The sequence below is a fragment of the Mustela erminea genome, chromosome 6 (genome assembly GCF_009829155.1).
Source record: "Mustela erminea isolate mMusErm1 chromosome 6, mMusErm1.Pri, whole genome shotgun sequence".
In the NCBI taxonomy this organism is placed as follows: Eukaryota; Metazoa; Chordata; class Mammalia; order Carnivora; family Mustelidae; genus Mustela; species Mustela erminea.
Genome location: NC_045619.1, coordinates 33,618,697 through 33,641,986, shown reverse-complemented (window position 1 = coordinate 33,641,986; position 23,290 = coordinate 33,618,697). Strand labels below are relative to the sequence as shown.

The 23,290-nt window shown below is 33.4% G+C and overlaps 1 protein-coding gene and 1 non-coding gene across 6 annotated transcripts in view; both read left to right on the top strand.

Annotated features, from left to right (window-relative positions):
* Positions 1–23,290, top strand: part of LRRIQ1 (leucine rich repeats and IQ motif containing 1) — a 219,311-nt gene that overhangs the window by 169,381 nt on the left and 26,640 nt on the right. For 4 of the 5 annotated variants that reach the window (XM_032346855.1, XM_032346857.1, XM_032346852.1 and 1 more), the window contains 2 exons: positions 19,797–19,929; positions 21,808–21,868. In XM_032346855.1, coding sequence (XP_032202746.1) covers positions 19,797–19,929; positions 21,808–21,868 — 194 coding nt within the window. Of the gene's footprint in view, positions 1–19,796; positions 19,930–20,589; positions 20,641–21,807; positions 21,875–23,290 lie in introns of those variants that run through there. The other variant, XM_032346853.1, reaches the window with a different exon arrangement.
* Positions 9,041–9,146, top strand: LOC116594584. The gene has a single exon (XR_004287297.1). It is a non-coding gene; the product is annotated as a U6 spliceosomal RNA (small nuclear RNA).

Sequence of the window (23,290 nt, the reverse complement as noted above, 5' to 3'; positions counted from 1 at the left end):
AAAGAGAATCATGCGCATTATACATAATCTAATGACCAATAGGGATCTATCCCATGTATGTAAAGCTTGTTAAATGTTCAAAAATCATGGGGCACCTGGGTGACTTTCAGTTAAGTGTCTGCCTTTGCTCAGGTCATGATCCTGGGGGCCTGGGATTGAGCCCCACATTGGGCTTCCTGCTCAGTGGAGAGTCTGTTTCTCCCTCTGCCCTGCCCCTCCTACTCCTATTCTCTCTCTGTCTCTCTCTCTCTCTCAAATAAATAATCTTTAAAAATTAAAAAAAAATTAGTGTGTCCATCACATCAACAAGCTAAAAAAGAGAAATCACATGATATCTATAGATGCAAAAAAGCATTTCACAAAATCCACATTCAAGATAAAAATTCAATAAACCAGGAATAGAGGGCAACTTCTTCAACTTGATAAAGAATTTTTACGAAAACCCTACAGTTAAATCACACTTAATGGTAAGAAATAGAAATATCAGGTACAAGACAAGGATATTGACTCTAGCCACTTCTTTTCAACCTTGTACTAAAAATCCTAACTAATGCAATACACAGAAAAGAAAATAAAAGTTATGCAGAATAGAAAGAAAGAAATGATTTTTTTTTCAGATGACGTGATCATCTATATATAAAATTTGAAAGAACCAACAAAACTTCTGAAACTAATAAGCAATTGTAACAAAGTTTTAATTGTAGGATCAATATAAGCCTATCACCTTCCTATATACTAGTAATGAACAGTAAAGTTTGAAGTTAAAAAAACAAAACCATTTATGTTGCCACCTCCAACTTAAATGCTTAGGTATAAATCTAACGAAATATGTACAAATTCTGTATGAGAAAAGCTACAAAACTTTGATGAAATAAGTAAAAGAACTCAATAAATTGATAATATACCATGTTCATGGTTAGAAAAACTCAATACTAGCAAGATTTCAGTGCCTCTTAACTTGATCTATAGGTTAAATGAAATCCCAGCAAGTCATTTTGTTTAACAAACTGATTCTAAAATTTATATAAGGAGGCAAAATTCCCAGTGTAGCCAACACAATATTGAAGGAAAAGAACAAATTTAAAGGACCAACAATATTTGACTTCAAGATTTGCTATAACCTACAGTAACCAAGACTGTGCTATTGGCAAAAGAATAGGTCAATGGGACAAACAGGTCAATGGAACAGAATATAGACAGCCCAGAAACAGACCCATACAAATATGGCCAACTGATCTTTGACAAAGGAACAAAGATAATAAAAACAGATTAAGACTGTCTTTTCAACATATGGTGCTAGAACAGAGTGGTTATCCTCATAATTAAAAAAAGATGAATCTAGACACAGACATTTTACCACTCACAAAATTTAACTCAAAATGTATTGCATACCTAAATATAAAATCGAAAACTCCTAGACTCCTGGAATGTAATATAGAAGAAAATATAGATCTAGGTGACCTTAGGCATAGCTATGACTTTTTAGGTACAACACCAGTGGCATGATGCATGAGACATAATTGATAAGTTGGACTTCAATAAAAGTAAAAATTTGTGTTCTGCTGAAGACAATGTCAAGAGAATGAAAAGACAGGCCGACAAAAATATTTGCAAAACATTTACCTAATTAATTGTTACTATCAAAAATAAACAAAGAACTCTTAAATCTCAACAAAAAGAAAATAAGTAACCCAGTTTAAAAAATAGGACAATGACCTTAATGACACTTCACCAAAGATAATATACAAATGGCAAATAAATATATGAAAAGATGTACCATTCTATGTCCTCAAGGAAATGCAAATTACAACAGCAAGATATCACTATATAACTATAATAAGAGCTAAAATCTAAAATGATGACAATACCATATTCTGACAAGGATATGGTGCAACAGAACTTTCATTCATTGCTGATAGGAGTGCAAAATATTCAGTCACTTTGGAAGACAGTTTGGAACTTTCTCATAAAACTAGAAATATTTTTACTAAATGATCCAGCAATCTCATTCTTTGGTATTTATTCAAATGAATTGAAAACTTGGGGTGCCTGGGTGTCTCAGTCAATTAAGCATCTGCCTTCACCTCAGGTCATGATCCCAGGGTCCTGGAATCACATTGAACTCCCAGCTCAACAGGAAGTCTGCTTCTCCCTCTCCCCCTCCCCATGCTTGTGCTCTCTCTCGCTCACACTCTTTCTCTCAAATACATAAATAAAATCTTTTAAAAAAATGAATTGAAAACTTACATCCACACAGAATTGGCACACAAATATTTATAGCAGCTTTATTAATAATTGCCAAAATTTGAAAGCAACCAAGACATCCTTAAACAGATCAATGAATAAACAGCAGCACATCAGACAAAGGAATACTATTCAACAAGGAAAGCAGATGAGATAAGCCATGAAAAGACATGGGGGAACATTAAATGCATATTACTAAGTGAAAGAAGCTAACCTGAAAATGCTATTTGTATGATTCCAACTATGTAACATTCTGGAAAAGGCAAAACTATGGGGATAGTAAAAAAGTCAGTATTGCCAGGGGCCAGGGTTGGGGAGAAGGCGTCAAGACGCAGAGCACAGAGGATTTTTAGAGCAGTGAAAACTACTCTACATGTTACCATAATGTTGGATACATGTCATTATACATTTGTCCAGACTAACAAAGTATAACACCAAGAGTGAACCCTGATGTAAACTATGGACTTTGGATAATTATGAAGTCTCAGTGTAGGTTCATAGATTATAACAAATGTACTACTGTGGTGGGGAGTGGAAGGATGTCAATAATGGGAGAGACTTTGAATATATAAAGGATGAGAGTATATAGAGAAATTTCTATAAGATAAAATTTTGTTTCAAACCTAAAACTGCTCTAAAAAATAAATTTTATTATTTTTTAAATAATATAAAGCAAAGATGTAAATTTAAATAATATAAAGCAAACACTAAAGAAGTACCAAAGAGAAGTCAAAAATTCTGAACTATATTGAGAGTTTTACTATATCTTTCTTAGTAATTTATAGAACAAGCACTCAAAAAATCAGTTAAGGACATAGTTTGATAAATTGATTTAATAACACTTGCTTAAAGGACATAAATAAAACACTCCACTAGAGGAAGAACACACAGGACATTTATAGAACTTTAACTTATGCTGGCCTTAAGTCAGGTCTCAAAAACAGCTTCAGGATTAAAATCATGTGAGTATATTTTCTGAATATAATGCTAATAAACTATAAATGAATGATATCAATAATACTAACAATGGTATTACTAGTAATGATACTAATAAGCTGTAAATGAATGATAAATGAAGATAACTAGATAATCTTTACCCTCTTGGAAATTAGGAAATATCTGAAAAATTCGTGAGTCTATCATAAATATTTTTAAAAATAATTGAATAATAAAAATCTATATATTATAATATAAAAGCAATAGGCAATGAATCTTTTTAAAGTAAAACAATTAATCAAAAAGGTAAATTTTTTGAAAGAAATTTGATGAATTCCTGGCAAATCTGATTATGAAAATAGAATGGAAAGCACAAATAACCAGTATCAGGAATGAAAATGAGGCAGAATGACAAATGATACAGACTAAACTATAGTAAGGGAATATTGTGAACAACCCTACAACAGTATATTTGAAAATTTGGGGAAAATGGTCAACTCCTAGAAAAATATGATACCGAAATTACCCTTAAACCTAACATTATAGGCAAGCAACCAGGAAGGAAAAAATTTTTGACCTGTGACAGTATTTTTTAAATTTTAACTTTGCTAGTTAACATACAGTGCAATATTGGTTTCTGGAGTAGAATTCAGTGATTCCACAGTGCTTATCAAAAGTGCCCTCTTTAACATCCACCCCACCTATCTCTCTCCGTCCACCCTCAGTTTGTTCTCTATCATTAAGAGTCACTATGGAGTGCCTGGGTGGCTCAGTGGGTCAGTGGGTGGCTCTGGGTGGATCAGTGCCTTCCGCTCAGACCATGATCTCAATGTCCTGGGATTGAGTCCCTCATCAGGCTCTCTGCTCAACAGGGAGTCTGCTGCCTCCTCTCTCTCTCTCTGTCTGCCTCTCTGCCTACTTGTGATCTCTCTCTGTCAAATAAATAAATAAAATCTTAAAAAAAAAAAAAGAGTCACTATGGCTTGTTCCCTCTCTCCCAAATGTCCATCAACTGATGAATGGGTAAAGAAGTGACAGTGTTTATATTTATTTATTTATTTAAGATATTATTTATTTATTTAATAGACAGAGATTACAAGTAGGCAGAGAGGCAGGCAGAGAGAGAGAGAGAGGAGGAAGCAGGCTCTCTGCTGAGCAGAGATCCCAATGTGGGGCTCCATCCCAAGACCCTGGGATCATGACCTGAGCCGAAGGCAGAGGCTTTAACACACTGAGCCACCCAGCTGCCCCTAGAAGTGACGGTATTTTTATTTATTTATTTATTTATTTATTTATTTATTTATTTGTTTATTTTAGTGACAGTATTTTTAAAATCAGAATGTGTCTCACAAAAAATGTGCAAGACCTTATCAGGAAAATTGTAAAACTCTATCAAGAATGTTAAAGAAAAACTAAATAAATTATGAATTGAAAGACTAAATTTCAAAGGTTTAAATTGTTCCAAAATTAACAGTTAAATCACAAGAAGTATTTATGGGTATTGACAAGCAGAATCTATGATTTTTATAGAAAGTCAAAATCTGCAAATAGCCAAGAGACACTCAACAGGGTGAATAAATTGGGAGAACTTGTCAAACACCATAATTTATTATTAACAAACTCTAATTATAGAGCTGACACAAATAAGACAGTGAATATACTGTGGTGTAGTATGGTATAGTATGGTGTGGAAGCTATGGTATGGATAGGATGAGATGAGATAGGATGGAATGGTAGTAATTCTAAGATAGAGCAGGGTAGGGTAAAGTAAAATAGTAGAAAAAATGAAAACTGATAGTGGCATATATGGTTCATTGATACTATAAGACAGATCGTATTCTAAATCAGTGGGAAATATTCAGGTTGTCCATTTCTTCCTGATTCTGTTTTGGAAGTTTGTAAGTTTCCAAGAATGCATCCATTTCATTTAGGTTGCTTAACTTATTGGCATATAATTGTTGATAATAATTTCTGATGATTGTTTCTATTTCCTCGGTGTTAGTCGTGATCTATCCCTTTTCATTCATAATTTTATTAATTTGGGTCCTCTTTCTTTTCTTTTGGATTAGTTTGGCCAGTGGTTTATGGATTTTATTGATTCTTTCAAAAAAGCAGCTTCTAGCTTCGTTGATGTGTTCTAATGTATCTCTAGTATCTCTGCTCTAATCTTGATTATTTCCCTTCTTCTGTGGGGTTGGCTTAATTTGTTGTTGATTCTCCAGTTCTTTAAGGTGTAAAGAGAGCTGGTGTATTCTGGATTTTTTAGTTTTTTTGAGAGAGGTTTGGATGGCTATGTATTTCCCCCTTAGGACCGCTTTTGCTGTATGCCATAGTTTTGGACAAATGTGTCTTCATTCTCATTGGTTTCCATGAATTGTTTAAGTTCTTCTTTGACTTTCTGGTTGGTCTAAACATTCTTAAGCAGGGTGGTCTTTAGCTTTCCAGTGTTCCAAACTTTTTCCTGTGGTTGAGTTCCAGTTTCTTCCCAGTTCCTTCCAAACTTTTTCCTGTGGTTGAGTTCCAGTTTCAAAGCATTGTGGTCTGCAAATATGCAGGGAATAATCTCAGTCGTTTGGTATTTGTTCAGCCCTAATTTGTGACCCAGTATGTGGTCTATTCTGGAGAAAGTTTCATGTGCACTTGAGAAGAATGGGTACTCTGCTGTTATAGGGTGGAATATTCTGTATATATCTATGAGGTCCATTTGGTCCAATGTGTCATTCAAAGCTCTTGTTTATTTTTTATTGATTTATTAATTACTGATTTATTGATTTTCTGCTTGGATGATCTATTACTGAGAGTAGTGTGTTAAGATCCCCTACTATTAATGTATTCATATCAATGTGACTCTTTATCTTGATTAACAGTTATCTTATGTAGTTGGCTCCTCCCGTATTGGAGGTATAAATATTTACAATTGTTAGACCTTCTTGGTAGATAGACCCTTTAAGAATGATGTAGTGCCCTTCTTTATCTCTGACTGCAGTCTTTAGTTTAAAATATAATTTATCTGATATGAGAATCACTAACAATATTGAAGCAGTGATCAAAAACCTCCCAAAAAACAAGACCCAGGACCTGATGGATTCCCTGGAGAATTATACCAAACATACAAAGAAGAAATAATACCCATTCTACTGAAGCTGTTTCAAAAATAGAAACAGAAGGAAAACTTCCATACTCTTTTTATGAAGCCAGCATTATCCTGATCCCCAAACCAGGCAAAGACCCCATCAAAAAGAATTTCAGACCAATATCCCAGATGAAATATGGATGCCAAGATTCTCAGCAAGATCCTAGCTAATAGGATCCAACAGTACATTAAAAAGATTATCCACCATGACCAGGTGGGATTTATCCATGGGATGCAAGGGTGGTTCAACATTTGCAAATTAATCAATGTGAATAGAACAAATCAATAAGATAAGAGAGAAGAACCACATGGTCCTCTCAATTGATGCAGAAAAAGTCTTTGACAAGATAACTGATTAAAATGATCCCGATTAAAACAATACAAAGTATAGGGAGAGAGAACATTCCTCAACTGCATAAAATCTATCTATGAAAAACCCACAGCAAATATCATCCTCAATGAGGAAAAGCTGACAGCCTTCCCTTTGAAATCAGGAACACAACAAGGATGCCCACTCTCACCACTCTTGTTCAACATAGTACTAGAATTCCTAGCAACAGCAATCAGACAACAAAAAGAAATAAAAGTTATTCAAATTGGCAAAGAAGAAGTCAAACTCTTTCTCATCACAGATGACATGATACTTTATATGGAAAACCTAAGAGACTCCACCCCCAAACTACTAGAACTCATTCAGCAATTCGGTAATACAAAATCAATACAAAATCAATGCACAGAAATCAGTTTCTTTCTTATACACTAACAATGAAAATATAGAACGGGAAATGAGAGAATCTATTCCATTTACTATAGCACCAAGAACCATAAAATACCTGGGAATAAACCTAACCAAAGAGGTAAAGGATCTGTACTCCAGGAACTACAGAACACTCATGAAAGATATTGAAGAAGACACAAAAAGATGGAAGACCATTCCGTGCTTATGGATCAGAAGAATAAACATTGTTAAAATGTCTATACTGCCTAGAGCAATCTATACTTTCAATGCCATCCCCATCAAAATTCCACTGACACTTTTCAAAGAGCTGGAACAAACAATCCTTACATTTGTATGGAACCAGAAAAGACCCTGAATTGCTAAAGAAATGTTGAAAAAGAAAAAACTGGGAGCATCATGTTGCCTGATTACAAGCTTTACTACCTGACCAACTGAATCTATTGATCACCAAGACAGCATGGTACTGGCACAAAAACAGACACATAGACCAGTGGAACAGAATAGAGACCCCAAATATGGACCCTCAACTCTATGGTCAAATAATCTTTAACAAAGCAGGAAAAAATATACAGTGGAAAAAAGACAGTTGCTTTAATAAATGATGCTGGGAAAATTGGACATCTATGTGCAGAAGAATGAAACTTGACCATTCCCTTACACCATACACAAAGATAAACTCTAAATGGTTAAAAGACCTCAATGTGAGGCAGGAATCTATTAAAATCCTAGAGGAGAACATAGGCAGTAACCTCTTTGACATCGGCCACAGCAACTTCTTTCAAGATATGTCTCCAAAAGCAAAGGAAACAAAAGCGAAAATGAACTTTTGGGACTTCATCAAGACCAAAAACTTCTGCACTATAAATCCAAAAATATAATAGTGAAACAATAGCCTATAGAGATGGAAAAGGTATTTGTTACATATATCCAACAAAGGTCTCATATCCAAAATATATAAATAATTCCTGAAAGTCACTAAAATATATCCTAATAGAATAAATAATTTTTTAAATTTTTAAAAAAAAAATTTAAATTTTTAAATTTTTAAAATTTGTTTAAAAAAATAAATAATAGCCTAATAGAAAAAAAAAACAAGAAACTCTAACATATTTTTCACCAAAGAAGATAATCCAAGTAATTTGTGAACATATAAAAAGGTGCTTAATCTGATTTTGTAGCATAGAAATGCAAATTAAATCTGCAAAGTACAAAAAAAAAAAAAAAGCCTCAAAAACCTAATTGTTGGAAAACACATAACCAATAAGACTCATATTTTGCTGATTGAACTACATTTTGGTACTACCATTTGGAAAGCAGTTTTACATGTGGTGGATTTGAAGATATGCATTTCATATGATCCTTCAATTACATTCCTAAATGCTTGCCCTATAGAAACTTGTACAAGGATAGAGTAGCGTTTTTCTTAATAGTCCAAAACTGGAAACAGCCCATGTGCCCAACAACAATGGAATGAATAAATTCTAATACATCTATGTTGTGGGATACAGTATGATTCTGAAAAATAATGAGCTGCATCTATACACAGCAACGTAGATGAATCTCACAAACAATACTGAAAAAATGAACACAAGAGAATACCTGCAGAATTGTAGCAAGCAAAGCTTGCTTAATACATAGGTAGGAAAATTTATAAAGGAAGTCAAGAAAATCAATGTTATAAAATTCAGCATATTGGTTATCCCTAAGAGAAGAGAATTTTGAACAGGACTTCTCATGTGCAAGCTGTGTTCTGTTTTGTTTTGCTTTGTTTTGTTTTGCTTTTTGAATGATCAGAGATTACATGGAACATGTATTTATATGTGTATTTATATAATAGTTTTAAAATGTATGCATAATTTATATAATATATAATCTTTATGTGTTTTAAATAACTTATAAAGCTTGAAATTCTAAACACCTGATATATGCAATATTTTGGGTACATTGTATATCTCATAACAAAATAAAAATGATAAAAAGAGCTTTCTGTGCTCACTTGACAACACATATACTAAAAATGGAATAATACAGAGAAGATTAGCATGGCCTTTGCACCAGGACAAAATGCAGATTCATAAAGTGTTCCATATTTTGCTTTCCTTTCTAATGTAGAGCAATGACAAAACTTTGTCTCTAATAAGCAAAGTGACTTGACCAACTGAAGTCCCTTCCAGCTGCAAATCCCACCCCCAATTTTTCCCCTTAAAAAAAATCTTCCCCAATTCGATATTTATATAAGTAGGTTAAAGCCAAAATTTAATTATGTAGGGAAGACTGGTAATGCCTATCTTGACTTTTTTTCCTCACTAGAGTAGAAATAGATCAATAATACTTAGCCTATCTTTCCAATTGAAAGCGAAATCAATGAATGGAGGCCCTGATTCATTTACAAATGAATTTCTGCTACATAAAATAAAAATCTATCTTTTTAAACAAAATATAATGAAATATAAAAATTCTGCATTAATAAAGTATACACTTAGAAGACTCTAAAATATTCAGTCTATAGGCCTGCTTGTTTAAGTGATTACCTATGGAAAACAATAAGTTTGGAACCAGGATTATTAGTCTCTAATATGTTTGTCATTCAGATTGTGAAAGAGGGGCACTTTGGTGGCTCAGTCCCTTAAGCATTCGACTCTTGATTTAGGCTTTGCCCTGAGTGTTGTGAGATTGAGCGTGGAGTTGGGTCCCATGCTGGTTGTTTAGCCTGATTAAGATTCTCTCTCTCTCTTTTTCTCTCTTCTCTCCCTATCTGTCCCTCCCCGCCTTCTCTCTCTCTAAAAATGATTGTGAAGGAAAATTATTTTTACTTATATTTACTAGTTTTGTTATAGAGCAAGCAATATTTTAACATATATTCAGTATTTTATATGATGTTAGCTCTGTCTGTAACAGAAGCATATCTGTATTCTTATTTGACAGGTAGAGAAATCATTAGAGGCAGAAATTAAGTCAGTGAGAAATGCATTATGAAAGTATAAACATATATATGATAAGTATTTCTGTTTTATAGCTATAAAAATGATTACAATGATACAAAAAAATGTTTAATTGGATCCATCAAGCCTCTATCATTAGTACACCATATATTTGGACCATGATCAATAAATATACATAAATGAATAGAATTAGTGGTATCTTTTTACCAGAGCAGAAGCTTTTATATATGGCAAGAACCTGAAGTCCAACTATACAAACAAACAAACAGAAAACATGTCACAGTAATATTTATTTGGCCACTATAACCATGTTATTTTGAAAGCCAACCTGCTTACATCATCAACCTATGCATTATTCTATTGGGTGGGCCCGAGTTTGGATGACCTACTGTATTAACACTCCCTAAGGGAGTCCAGGTTGGATAGGGGAATATTTTCCAAGAGTAATTAAATCAAGAGAGTGAAACAGGAGAGAATCATGTTAATGGAACCTCCTTCATGGTTATTACTGAGCAATTGCTAAAAATTATTTGAAATAACTTGAAATCAATTAGGACTACGTGTCCTTGTTATCTTTTGAAAATTAACTTTTCTTTATTAAAGACACACTAAAATCCTCATATATTATGAAATAGAATACATTAAAAAAAATACCTGTTATAGATTTAGAATTCTTTGAACAAGGACTTCCTGGACTCCCAGAAAATTGTTCTGTCTAGTTTTGTGGTTAATCCTGGGATCCTTCCAGTGACTCCCTGGAACCTTGATTTTGTCCTGGATTTAGAGACTTAAAGATAGTCTCACCTCCAGGATAGCTGAGTCTTGGCCCTGGCAACTGAGATAGCATTAAGGCGATGTATAATCAGGTTCATTTAACTTAAAAAATAGCAAAATTGCTAGAGTTATTAAATCCTTAATACATGTCCCAGGTATGATATGTGTTCTGTTACTTTATTTTATTATACACATTTTAGGAGGAAAAAACTGAGGCAAAGAGAAGGTAGATAATTTGCTCAACTTTGCACAGTTAGTAAGTGAAAACACCAACTTATTATGTGCAAGATAGATGTTAGGCAAATAAATGACTAAGGTGTAAACTCTCCAATACAGGCTGAATTGATTTATCCTAGAATTAACTTCTTGTATGTCACAATTTTAGAGGCTTTTCTAGTGAAAAACTAAGTGGTGTGCTAGATTCATGAGAAATGTAGAAAGCAATCTTGGACAATGGCTACCAGGTAGTTCTAAAAGCAATATTCTGTTAACACTTATTAATAACTTAAAAATGGGTAAATCTTCCAATGTCAAGACAGTGAAGGATGAGTATTATAGATTTTTCCTTTTATCTCAGCTTGGTATAACAGTGTTACTGATCCTGTCATTTAAAACATTTACATTTTGTTTATCATGGATTTTTTTTAAATTTTTTATTTTTTATAAACATATAATATATTTTTATCCCCAGGGGTACAGGTCTGTGAATCGCCAGGTTTACACACTTCACAGCACTCACCAAAGCACATACCCTCCCCAATGTCCATAACCCCACCCCCTTCTCCTAACCCCTCTCCCCCAGCAACCCTCAGTTTGTTTTGTGAGATTAAGAGTCACTTATGGTTTGTCTCCCTCCCAATCCCATCTTGTTTCATTTATTTTTTGCATTAATTTTTATTTTAAAATATTACATCAAATATTATTTACCTTGATTCCTGAGATTTTTGTCACTCCCTTAAATTTTATACCCAAAGTAAAATATTTCATTTGCCCCACTTGACTTACCCTAGTCCTGGTCTTGGTTAACAGTAAACATGGAGACACATTAATATGACTATACATATGACTATATCACTTTAACAATCTGCAGTTTTCTTGACTTATGTGGCTTTCACTGAAGAAATTAAGGAACCACTCTTTATGTAGTATATGGTGCTCTACTGTAAAGATAGTGAGGAGATTCAATTCAACTGTCCAATACAAATGGCAAAGCATATCCTTTCAAGTAGAATTATATGCAATTTGAATACAAAAGGCTTGTTATAATTGGTTAATACACATCAACTTTGTTAAAGAATGTTTCTATTATTCCAGAGGGAGTCACTTAAATGGAGCAATTCAATAATACTGAAAATTGTATCTGCAAAATCTATAGATTTTAAAAGACAATTTAGTAACTAACTTCTCCTTTGCTTTCCTAAAGGTCATTTATATAATTTATGTATCACCCAACCCCCAAATTGACAAATTTTGAAAATTAATTTAAATGTCAGAAACTAGCAAGTATTTTTCATTCTAGTACTTTTTTTTTTAAAAGCCCCTCTACCATAAAATATAATGAAATATGTAAAGGAGTGATTAGTGCTGCATTTAGCCTTTGACCCTTACATACAGCTTTGGCTCTATTCCCAAAATTTCTGTTTTTAGAGTTTTGTAACAACAATCTTCTTTATTCATGAAGTCATTTTCCTTAATGATCAATTACATATATATTTAGATATATTTTAAAAGAATAGGAATGTAGCTTGTCACACACAAATGGATCTTAGGAGAGTTACTGGTTCCATGCCAATGCCATCAACTTCCCAGCAACAGATTGGATTGGTTAAGGAAGAAGCCATAAACACCCTATCAACAAGTATTTATACAGATGTTAATGAATTTAAAATTCTGTTAGTGTAACATTTATGCCAAACTCCAATTTTATTTGTGCTTTATTTGTGAGGTATGATGCAATAATTTCTTTTAATAAACATGTACAGACTGCTTATACTTTAAAATGGAAACATATTTTTAGTGTTTCCAGCACGAGATACATAGAATCAGCCCTTTATCAAAGTTACCAAAAATATTTCCATTGCACATAGCATTTTGCTCATGATGCAACTATGTCCTCCAAAAGCTTTTGGTAAAAAGATGAACTCATCTCTATCTGTGAAACCAAGAATACATTTTTATTATATTACTAAGAAAGGCCATTAAGGGAAAAGAAAATAGTCATGGGAAAATTGCCATATGTATTTAAAATATAAATAATTAGCTTTTTGTGTGTGTCCCAAATGATAATTGAATCTTAATCTCCCTCTGTGTAGGATATTTATGCTATACTGAAATTTTAGAAAACATTTATTTGAAGCATATGGGTTTAATGAACACTTATTTTGTTTTTCATGAAGAAAAGAATAATATTTCCATTAATTTCAAAAGAGACCTCATCTCTTTTAGTGAACTTCTTAAAGCTGAACTGCTTTCCTCTAGGATTGTGTATACTGTGAACATTTTATAAAGTAGCCTTATATGATGGAGTAGTTTTGTTGTTGTTGTTTTAATTTGCCATCCTTAGTTGTCAATTTTTATCCCAAACTAGTTCTGACTTTCAGAGCTGAAGTTTCTATTATAATGATTAAGTTAATTATAAATAGGAATGTATTACCCTCCATAATGCACAGGTCTGTCTACACACTAAAAATCTAAATTACTAGCTCTACATTTGTCAGGGCACTGACAGACCATTAACCAATTATGACAATTATTCCATTATTTCACAAATATTTTTGAACACCATCCTACTTATACACCTTAAAGAACTTATTTATACTAGGTAAAACTGACACATGAATAGGAAAATAAAATATAATGTAATAAATGCTATTACAGAGTCTCTATAGGAAGTTTTAGAGGGCATCTGCAACTTAATTTGAGTAAGGAATGCAGTGTTGAGAGATCAATGACTTAACACAAAGAACGTAATTTCCAAACTGTCATGTCATGAAGATATGAAGAAAAAAAACACCAATGGCAAAGTGAGTAATCTGAAGCATAAGCCTATAGGCAGAAGAGACAATTTTGAGTAATTCTAACATATCTGAGTGACTGAGGCAAGAACCTAACAAATGTGTCTGAAGTTCTTACAAAAAAATGAACATTATCCAGAGGAAATGGAGATCCAGAGTTTAGCATATGAAGCCGTGTAATTAGATTTGTATTTTAGCAAGGCCATTTGCAGTATGGAGATATATACATGGAAACAAGACCAAAGGAAAACAAAAACAAAAACATCCCCAAAACAAAAAACAAAAAAACAGTGAGAGGGCTCTTACAGTAATTCAGAAAAAATGATCGTTGTCTGACATAAATTAGTGACAAAGGAAATCCAGGAAATATGAGATTGAAAAGAATTTAGGAGGTAAAGTATGCAGTTGTAGGGTGAGGATGAATGCTGGTTCATACAAGACTCTGGTTTCTGACTTACACATTGACAATGGTGGTGGCATTATGGGACCTTGGAAAAGGTAGGATAATACACGAGTTCAGCTTTTTTAAAACTCAGTTTAAATTACCTGTGGGATGTCTAAGTGGCAAAGCTTTGGATGGATACGTATTTCAAAAGGAAATAATGGAAGTGATTGAAGAAATTGAATGAATATCCTCATACGGGAAAAGTATAGCCTAAGAGTAAATGAAGCCAGGTTTGAACCCTAGAAAAGAATCATGAGATTAGAAGGGATAGCAAGGGAAAAGGAGCCCTTGAAGGAGACAGGTTTAGACAAAAGGTGTTAAAAAGAAAAAAAAACTAACAGAAAAACCAAGGAGAGTGCAATGAAACAAAATCCAAAAGAAATAAGACTTTTAAAAAGGAAGGGTGAACAACAATGCATAATAATATTAAAGAGGAGTCAGTAAGATAATAACTTCAAAAAGTCCCAAAGATTTAGCAATACTAATGATCTTGGTGTGAACAGTTCCAGTGAAATGGTGTGAAGGAGGAGGCATCTTGCAATGAGCTGAAGCATGAATTGTAATAAATCAACAGAAACTGGTCTTTGTCTACCATTTCAAGAAGTTTGTCTGATTAGGGAAGGAGAGAGAAGAGTAGCTAAAGGGGAAGCTAAAAGCCATTTTGACAGGTACTAGAAATACAGAGGAAAAGAAAGTACTGATGGATAAGAGATCCTAGATTCTATAAAAAGATTGAGATTCAGAGCAGAGTTGAAAGCGCTGTGCTTAGGAGAAAGTGTGCTTCTTCCACTGTGGTAGGTGAGAAAGGTACATTTGCACTTACATCACCACAAAGAAGCCTGTTCACTCCTTTCAAAATGGAGCCTGAAGTAAAGTGGATAGTGGGGATGGAAAGGAGGAGCCAGTTATTAGCAACATACCCAGCAGGTAGACTAGATCTAGTTTCTGATTGGATGTTGGTACTGTAGGGAGTGAGCAGCCAAGGTTGACTCCAGAATACCTGGTCTGGATGACTTGGGAATTCAGGAGGCAAAATTTACTTAGTAGAATTATGATGGTTAAGCACAAGTTGTGATTCTGAAGTTCAGCTTAATATGAGAATAGGAATAAAATAGAGGCTGCTGGTATTTAGTCCTCTGGGCTGCCAGTCCCATCAGGTAATACACAATGTCTATCTGGCTGACTATCATCAGAAGTCAGCACAGTGCCAGGCAAAGAGTGGGGTGGGGGTGAGGGTTTTAGATACTTGTAGAATGAAGAACACATCTAAAGGAGTCTATAAAGAAGCATGAAAGGGAAACTTGAGAGTTTTAAGACAAAAGAAATGACCCATGTAGTTGAATTCAGCAGAGAGGTCAATTAAGATGAAATAATTGTGTTTGTTAGATTAAGACAGTTCTTAGTAAGGACAATTTCAATTGGATTAAATTAAGGTGAATTTGGAAAGTGAAGAAGTAGAAACAAGGAGTAGACTTCTTTTAAAAGAATTTTGTTAACCAATAGCCTTTAGTGTGAAAGGGGAAGTTTTAAAAGAGTACAGAATTTGTCCCTGAAAACTTATATCTTATTTTATGAGTTTATTAAATGGGAGATATGAACCTAGGGGAAAATGACTTGTAGTTTAGAAGATATTTAACAATAAATTTGTATGCCTAGAGAGAAAGCTCCCCCTTTTGAAACTACAATAGGAACTGAAATCAAACAATAGGCAAAAGAAAATATTTGCACCAGGATAATAGATAAAGGATTATGAAAGGTCAGTTAAAAACGGAAATTGAAATGCTAGGAACTGGGGTGAATAAGAAAAATAGAACTTCCCTATAACCCTGCAGTTGCACTCCTGGGTATTTACCCCAAAGATACAGATATTGTGAAAAGAAGGGCTATCTCTACCCCAATGTTTATAGTAGCAAGGGCCACGGTCGCCAAACTGTGGAAAGAACCAAGATGCCCTTCAACGGAGGAATGGATTAGGAAAATGTGGTCCATATACACTATGGAGTATTATGCCTCCATCAGAAAGGATGAATACCCAACTTTTGTAGCAACATGGACGGGACTGGAAGAGATTATGCTGAGTGAAATAAGTCAAGCAGAGAGAGTCAATTATCATATGGTTTCACTTATTTGTGGACCATAACAAATAGCATGGAGGACATGGGGTGTTAGAGAGGAGAAGGGAGTTGGGGGAAATTGGAAGGGGAGGTGAACCATGAGAGACTATGGACTCTGAAAAACAATCTGAGGGGTTTGAAGTGGTGGGGGGGTGGGAGGTTGGGGTACCAGGTGGCGGGTATTATAGAGGGCACGGATTGCATGGAGCACTGGGTGTGGTGAAAAAATAATGAATACTGTTATGCTGAAAATAAATTAAAAAATATATATTTAAAAAAGTATTTTACATTATTTGATTTATAATTAATAAGTAATTGTGGAATAACATTCAATCTCACTAGCAGTAAAAGGTGTATAAATTAAGGCCACATTGGACAATATTTGTCTCATATTATCAAGAACTTTAAAATATTTAACATCCCAGTGTTCACCAAGGACTCAGATAATCTATGGTAAATTGGTGAAAGCTTTTACAACTATTTGACCATATAGATTATATCAAGTTTCTCAAAATAGTTCTAGTTTTAGAGATGTTATCTTTAATTCCACTTGAAAAAAAGGTCAATTAAATAGATAATTAGAAACCTATCATGTAAAAGGCTGGTACATCATAGTGTATAAACACTAATATTATGTTTAGGATGAGATTTCCATTACATAGAATACATTTGATATATACTAATAGAAAAATAGAATGCATAGAATACACATAATTTTATGTAAACAAAACCCAATAAATCTATTAAAGAACTACGAGTAAATGCCTTAAAAATATTATTCAGTGATTATCTTTGGATAGTGGGATTTTTGTGGATTTTCTTTCCTTTTTTTTTTTGACTTTTTACTTTTCTGCATTTTCTAAATTATCTGTAATAAGAATGTATTCATTTTATGAAGAAAAGTTTAACAATTTGTTTAAATAAAATTACTCAAATTTGTGTTTTGAAGAAAAGAGCAAATGTAGAGAGCAGTAACTAAGCTAATAGCAGGAATCAAAGGAAAGAAACTTCCTTCTGTTACGATTCCAGAAATTCATGAAGCAAGACTCAGAAAAGTAGGAAAGGACAGGAAGTAAAGCGGTTTGAGTTCTGCAGGTAAAATAGTGCCTCTTCTACAACTGAAAGATTTTACTGGACAGCCCAAGTAATGACAAGTGCCCATTAAGTAATCCAAATTGCCATTATTCTTCCTATGTGAGATGCTAAAAACAGAACTTCTTCTACAAGTTTTAAGAGTTAATCTTATTTTCCTCTTCTCAATGACGAGTAATCCTGAAATGGTTTAGCCAAAACGGAATCAATTTCTTCAGTATGTAAATTACAGTATCTTCAAGTACATCCAGCCAACTTCACCAATATGCTTGTTCTGTTATTACACTTGAGCACACGCCAATCTACCAATCTATGCCTTAGGGTGAAAATGGTTAATATGAACTGGATCCTTACAGTGAAATCTCTCATCTTTACTCAGGGATTGTTTTTTAGAACCTTAGATGAACTCTGATGTAAAACCACTTAAGGTTTATGGAGTGTTATCAGAGAGTAAAATTGTTATAAAAGGATTCTCTACTTACCAAGAGTAAAGTTTCTAGCTATGGGATCAGTTGATTATCAGTGGCCACTCACTTTTTTCTGTCACTGTACTTATGGGTCCAACATTTGGTCTGGTCAACCAAGAAAGGCAGGTAAAAGGCTGGGACTCTGCCAGGGAAAAGACTTAATGCTGTGCAGTAATGGGAAGTGACAATGCCAAAGGTTCCCTATGTTGGATTTCTTATAGTTTCTGTAAACCTTTTTGGCCACTTACCAGAATGGTGTCTGCTCATGGATTCAATGGTCAGCCTTTGCATGTGAAGTAATTGTTCCTTCAATATAGCAGGTATGGAGGGATTGGCTTAAGCTCAGGATACAAAGGATATGGCCATCTTAGAAACATAAGGTGGCATGAGAATCAAGTTAACATGGAGTCTAGAGAAAAAACATGCTGATTTTTAGCTTTTCTAAGAATTGGCTACAATATCTCTGAACTAGAGTCATTTTACTAATTTCAGCAGCAATTTTTAAGGAAAAAATCTACATGGTAGATGTAGCACCCCTGGCATGTTCAGAATGATAAATGCTAACCTTGTAAGGATATGTATGACTGTGTGTGGACATGCACCAAGCATTCGAAGCAGGCCTTGCACCACGTTTCATTTGTTTTCCAAACAACTTGAAAGTACGCAGTGTACAAAGATCTATAGTGAAAGAATTAATAAATTAACATATAAAATATTAGGTTTTGAATTATAGGATTCTTGTTTAGTTTGATTACCATGCATTAGTTTTCAAGAGGGGCCTGTCTCTGGTGTACCATCAATCAATCCTACCAAGCTAATAAGTCTCTAAACACGAAAATGCCTCCAAATGAGATCTAGTCCATGGAGGAAGGTTCTAAAACAGCAGGTCTTTGGTGTAATTCGGAAAAGCATGGCATTGTCACAGCAGAACATCTACAGATTTTTTTTTTTAATGACACATGTATAAATTTTACATATAAATATAAGGATTGGATTTTTAATTTTCTTTTCTCTTTTTCTTTTTCTTTACTCTTATATAGTTGTTACCTTATATTCTTACCTTTTATAATTTCTCCCCTTGCATATTTTCCATATCCATTTATATTATGCTTCCTTATCTCCTTTCTTGAAATGGCTACTCTGGGGGCGCCTGGGTGGCTCAGTGGGTTAGGCCTCTGCCTTTGGCTCAGGTCATGATCCCGGGGTCCTGGGATCGAGCCCCACATCGGGCTCTCTGCTTAGCAGGGAGCCTGTTTCCCTTTCTCTCTCTCTGCCTGCCTCTCTGCCTGCTTGTGATCTCTCTCTCTCAAATAAATAAATAAATTAATCTTAAAAAAAAAAAAAGAAAGAAAGAAATGGCTACTCTGGCATAAGCACAGGTTGGTTCCCTAAACTTTATATAATTATATTTCCCACTTAAAATATTATATTAGCTTACACAAACCAAGCTTAGTTTTATATACAAAATTAAAACTCTGTTTCAAATACCCTCAATAAAATTTATGAATTCTATGTACATGCAAAGTTAGTGCACGAACTAGACTTTAAAATAAGCCTCAAAAGACATCATAGTGGACAGATACTCTTTTTATACTAGAATTTTACTATCTACCAAAAATAATTCTTTGAATTTTTAATTTAAAAACTAAAAAAAAAAAGCAAGTCCTGAAAGATGTTGGCTACATTGAACCATTGTCTTCATTTTTAAAAATAGGTGATTTTGAAACTCAAGCAGAAAAATTACTTAATCTTTAAGTGACAGACATTTTTCTTACAGATGATTATGCTCTCATGAATTTGTTTTTCTTTTGATGAAATTGTTTGCCTAGACTGATCTACTTAGCCAAAATTTGATCTCTTTTAAATAACAAATAGAATTTCCATATTTTTCCCCAGGTAAGAAAGAAGAACTTATCTACAAGGATGCCACTCCGAATGAAAAATTAGAAAGGAGTAAAGAATACACATACCAATGGCTTCACACACAGGTTGGGATTCATGAAACAACTAATTCGAGAAATATGAAATGGTGAGGTCATTTCCTTTAAATTAGATTTTTGTATTGCAAACATACCTTGAAAAATGAAACCTAGGTTAATTGTGCTAAAACAAACATGACTTTATAGCCAAAGGCCAATACACCCATTGCCAGGTTATAAAAGGCCTCTTCTTTGGAATAGATTTAATCACTCTTTATATTTTTCATCTTAAAATGTTTGAGAGTTCTGTTTCTGTAATGCTTAAAACCAACAGATGAAACACACAAATGATTCTATTTTATAAAGTAAAATGCATGGTATAAATAAACTGTTTATAAATATAGTACATATGGGAGGTTATATTTTGTTTTGTGTCATTTCTATCATTTACATTTGACAGTTAAATTTATAATTCAACACTGTGCTTCCACTTTACCAGTCATGTAACTAATTTCCAATGATGTCTCCATGCTTCAGTTTCCTCTCCTTTATAGTGAGGTGGTAGTATCTTATCTATCTCACAAGGTAGAGGTACGATCACAAGGTTGAGGATGTCAAATGTTTATATCCCTTAGTAACAAACAAGGAAACATGAATATAATAGGTAATCAATTAATTTTTGTTACACTAATGTTTGTATTAGTTTGCTACCACATAACAAAATACCATAGATTGTGTGGCTTAAATAACAGAGATTTATTTTCTCACAGTTTTGGAGAGTACAAGTTCAAGATGGAGTTAGCAAGTTTGGTTCTTTGAAGGTCTGTCTTCATGGTTTGCAGAGGGCCACCTTCTCACTGTGCCCTCACACAATCATCCTTCCATCTCTGTTTTCTATGTTTTAATCTCCTCTTCTTATAAGGCACTAGTTATATTGGATTAGAGCCTACCCATATGACCTTATTTTACTTTACTTATCTCTTTTATGGTTCTATATCCAAATATATCACATTATGAGGTATTGAGAGTTAGGACTTTAGCATATCAATTCTGACGAAATGAAATTCAGCCCACAGCAATGTGGTATAATGCATAATGCTAAAAATGCATAAAAGCTAAAAATCAGCATAATGTGGTATAATATATATGCATAACTACTGAACCAAAGTTTTAGGGAAATAAAAGTCTGGAAATAATAATATTTTTGGCATAAATTTTCAAAACTTTCATTTTATCTACATATATCCATAAAATAATAAAAAATAAAAATAAAGTAAAAATTAAAAAGTGCTATTATAAACACTAACTAAATATATAAATCAATATTGAATCTAAATGTAGATAATGCTTTGGAATGTTTCTGGGCATTCTATAGAATATGATCTCCAAAACGTATGATATAATGTAATAACAATTTAAATGACTAACAAATAAGATACAACAATTATGAAGGTTAAAACTTAATTTAGAAGCAGGTTAAAATATGTAAAAAATGAAATCTCTTTTTATAATATATATATATAAATTGAGATTTTCATATGTGGTCAATTCCATCCATGTAATTCCTTTAAAAATATGGAAAAGGAAGTGAAGAATGAAAGTGAAATTAAAACAACATTTTATAATCTGGATTATTTTGTATTATTTAACTGTGAGCAAAGAAAGTAGGAGTAAAGCAATCAGCATTTGGGAACTTTTATTTTACTAAGTACTCCAATTAATACAAGCACAATTTCTTTTATGTTGGTATAAATCATTTTAGTATAATTCATAAGATGATATCCTTAGAACTATAAACAAATGAAAACATGGAAATTGGTATATATCTTTGCCTATACTTTAGTATATTTATTTTATATATTTAATAAAACTATTATTTCCATTTTATAGATTACAAATTTCTCCCAAACTTTTCGGTGGGCATTTCTTTCATATTCTTCTTCTACATTTATATAATAATATAATCTCTGTTTTTCCTCACTCTGCAGCAATCACTTCTTGCCTGAGTTAGATCCAGATGTACTTAATGGTGGAAGAGTCCAGCTTGTGGTAAGAAATATGCTTAAAGTTACAGAAAAATGTTGTACACGCTCGTCCTCAGTAACTGACACTTTAAAATATGTCCATAATTAGTGTAAATTACAAAAATATCACAACTCGGGGCACCTGGGTGGCTCAGTGGGTTAAGCCTCTGCCTTCGGCTCAGGTCCTGGTCTCAGGGTCCTGGGATCAAGCCCCACATCAGGCTCTCTGCTCAGCAGGGAGCCTGCTTCCTCCTCTCTCTCTGCCTGCCTCTCTGCCTACTTGTGATCTTTGTCTGTCAAATAAATAAATAAAATCTTTAAAAAAAATATCACAACGCAATCTTTTTGGGATAATCTCAAAATACTATATATTAAAATAATAACCTATAATAATAACATGTTCTTTTGATTTGTAATATAACTTTAAAATCTATTACTTTAAAATACTGATTCTATATGGTAGATTTAAAAATATTAACTTGCTACCATATTTAAAATAATGTGACTCTGAATAGGAATTGCATAATGAACTTATTTACTTGAATATTTTAAAAGAGTAGGATACTGAGAGAAATACACTCTCACAACTTAGAAAATCAAAGCAGATAAAAATTAACAAGTAATTATAAACTCAACCACTCTAAGTAATAAAGTGTAAATTACTGAAGCTTTAGGAACAACCAAGTTCTAAACGTGGTGACCAGAGTGTAAAACTCTAGACAATATAACTGTATGTGCATTGTTAAAGTCAATTGTACTGTAGGCTATTAGAAGGAAGACTATGTTAACAGAAGAAGAATGGCCAGTGTGGAGTCTAGAGAAATGGAGCCCACAAAACAAGAAATTTTCAGTGTGTTTCCAGAAATTTCCAGAGAACAGGGTACCCTAACCAATGATAGAAGAGTATGGCCTCCTTAGCAGTTGAAAATGGATGCCTCAGGTGACCCTAACTGTATGATACCGTCCCTTTATATCAATCAATTAATACTTCTTGCTCAGATTCTACATTCACCAAAAAACTGATTTTAATTTATCTTGCCAAGTAGAATTTAGCATAAAAAGATAATACACTTTCTAATATATCTAGTATGATGGTATCCAGAGCAGTTATATTCATAATTCTCATGAACAATTCAGTCAAGGAATTTTCTGGAAAAAAAGAGCAAAATTAGGGCAATAGCTAAAATTAATGTATCTTCCTGAAAAGGGAGCAAAACTAGTGCAATAGCTAAAATTAATGTGTTTATGAAAATATTTATAGAACTTATGCACAAGTTTGAAATAATCATTAAACAAATATTTCCTTGCATTTTAATACAGGCTCCTCTGGCAGAGTGGCATGTAGATTGCCCTAGGAAAATTGATATTTCAAGCAATGAACACCATGCATATTACTAACAATTGCACACAGAGGTTGAGTTGCCACTTTGGAGCAAGAATGGGGAAT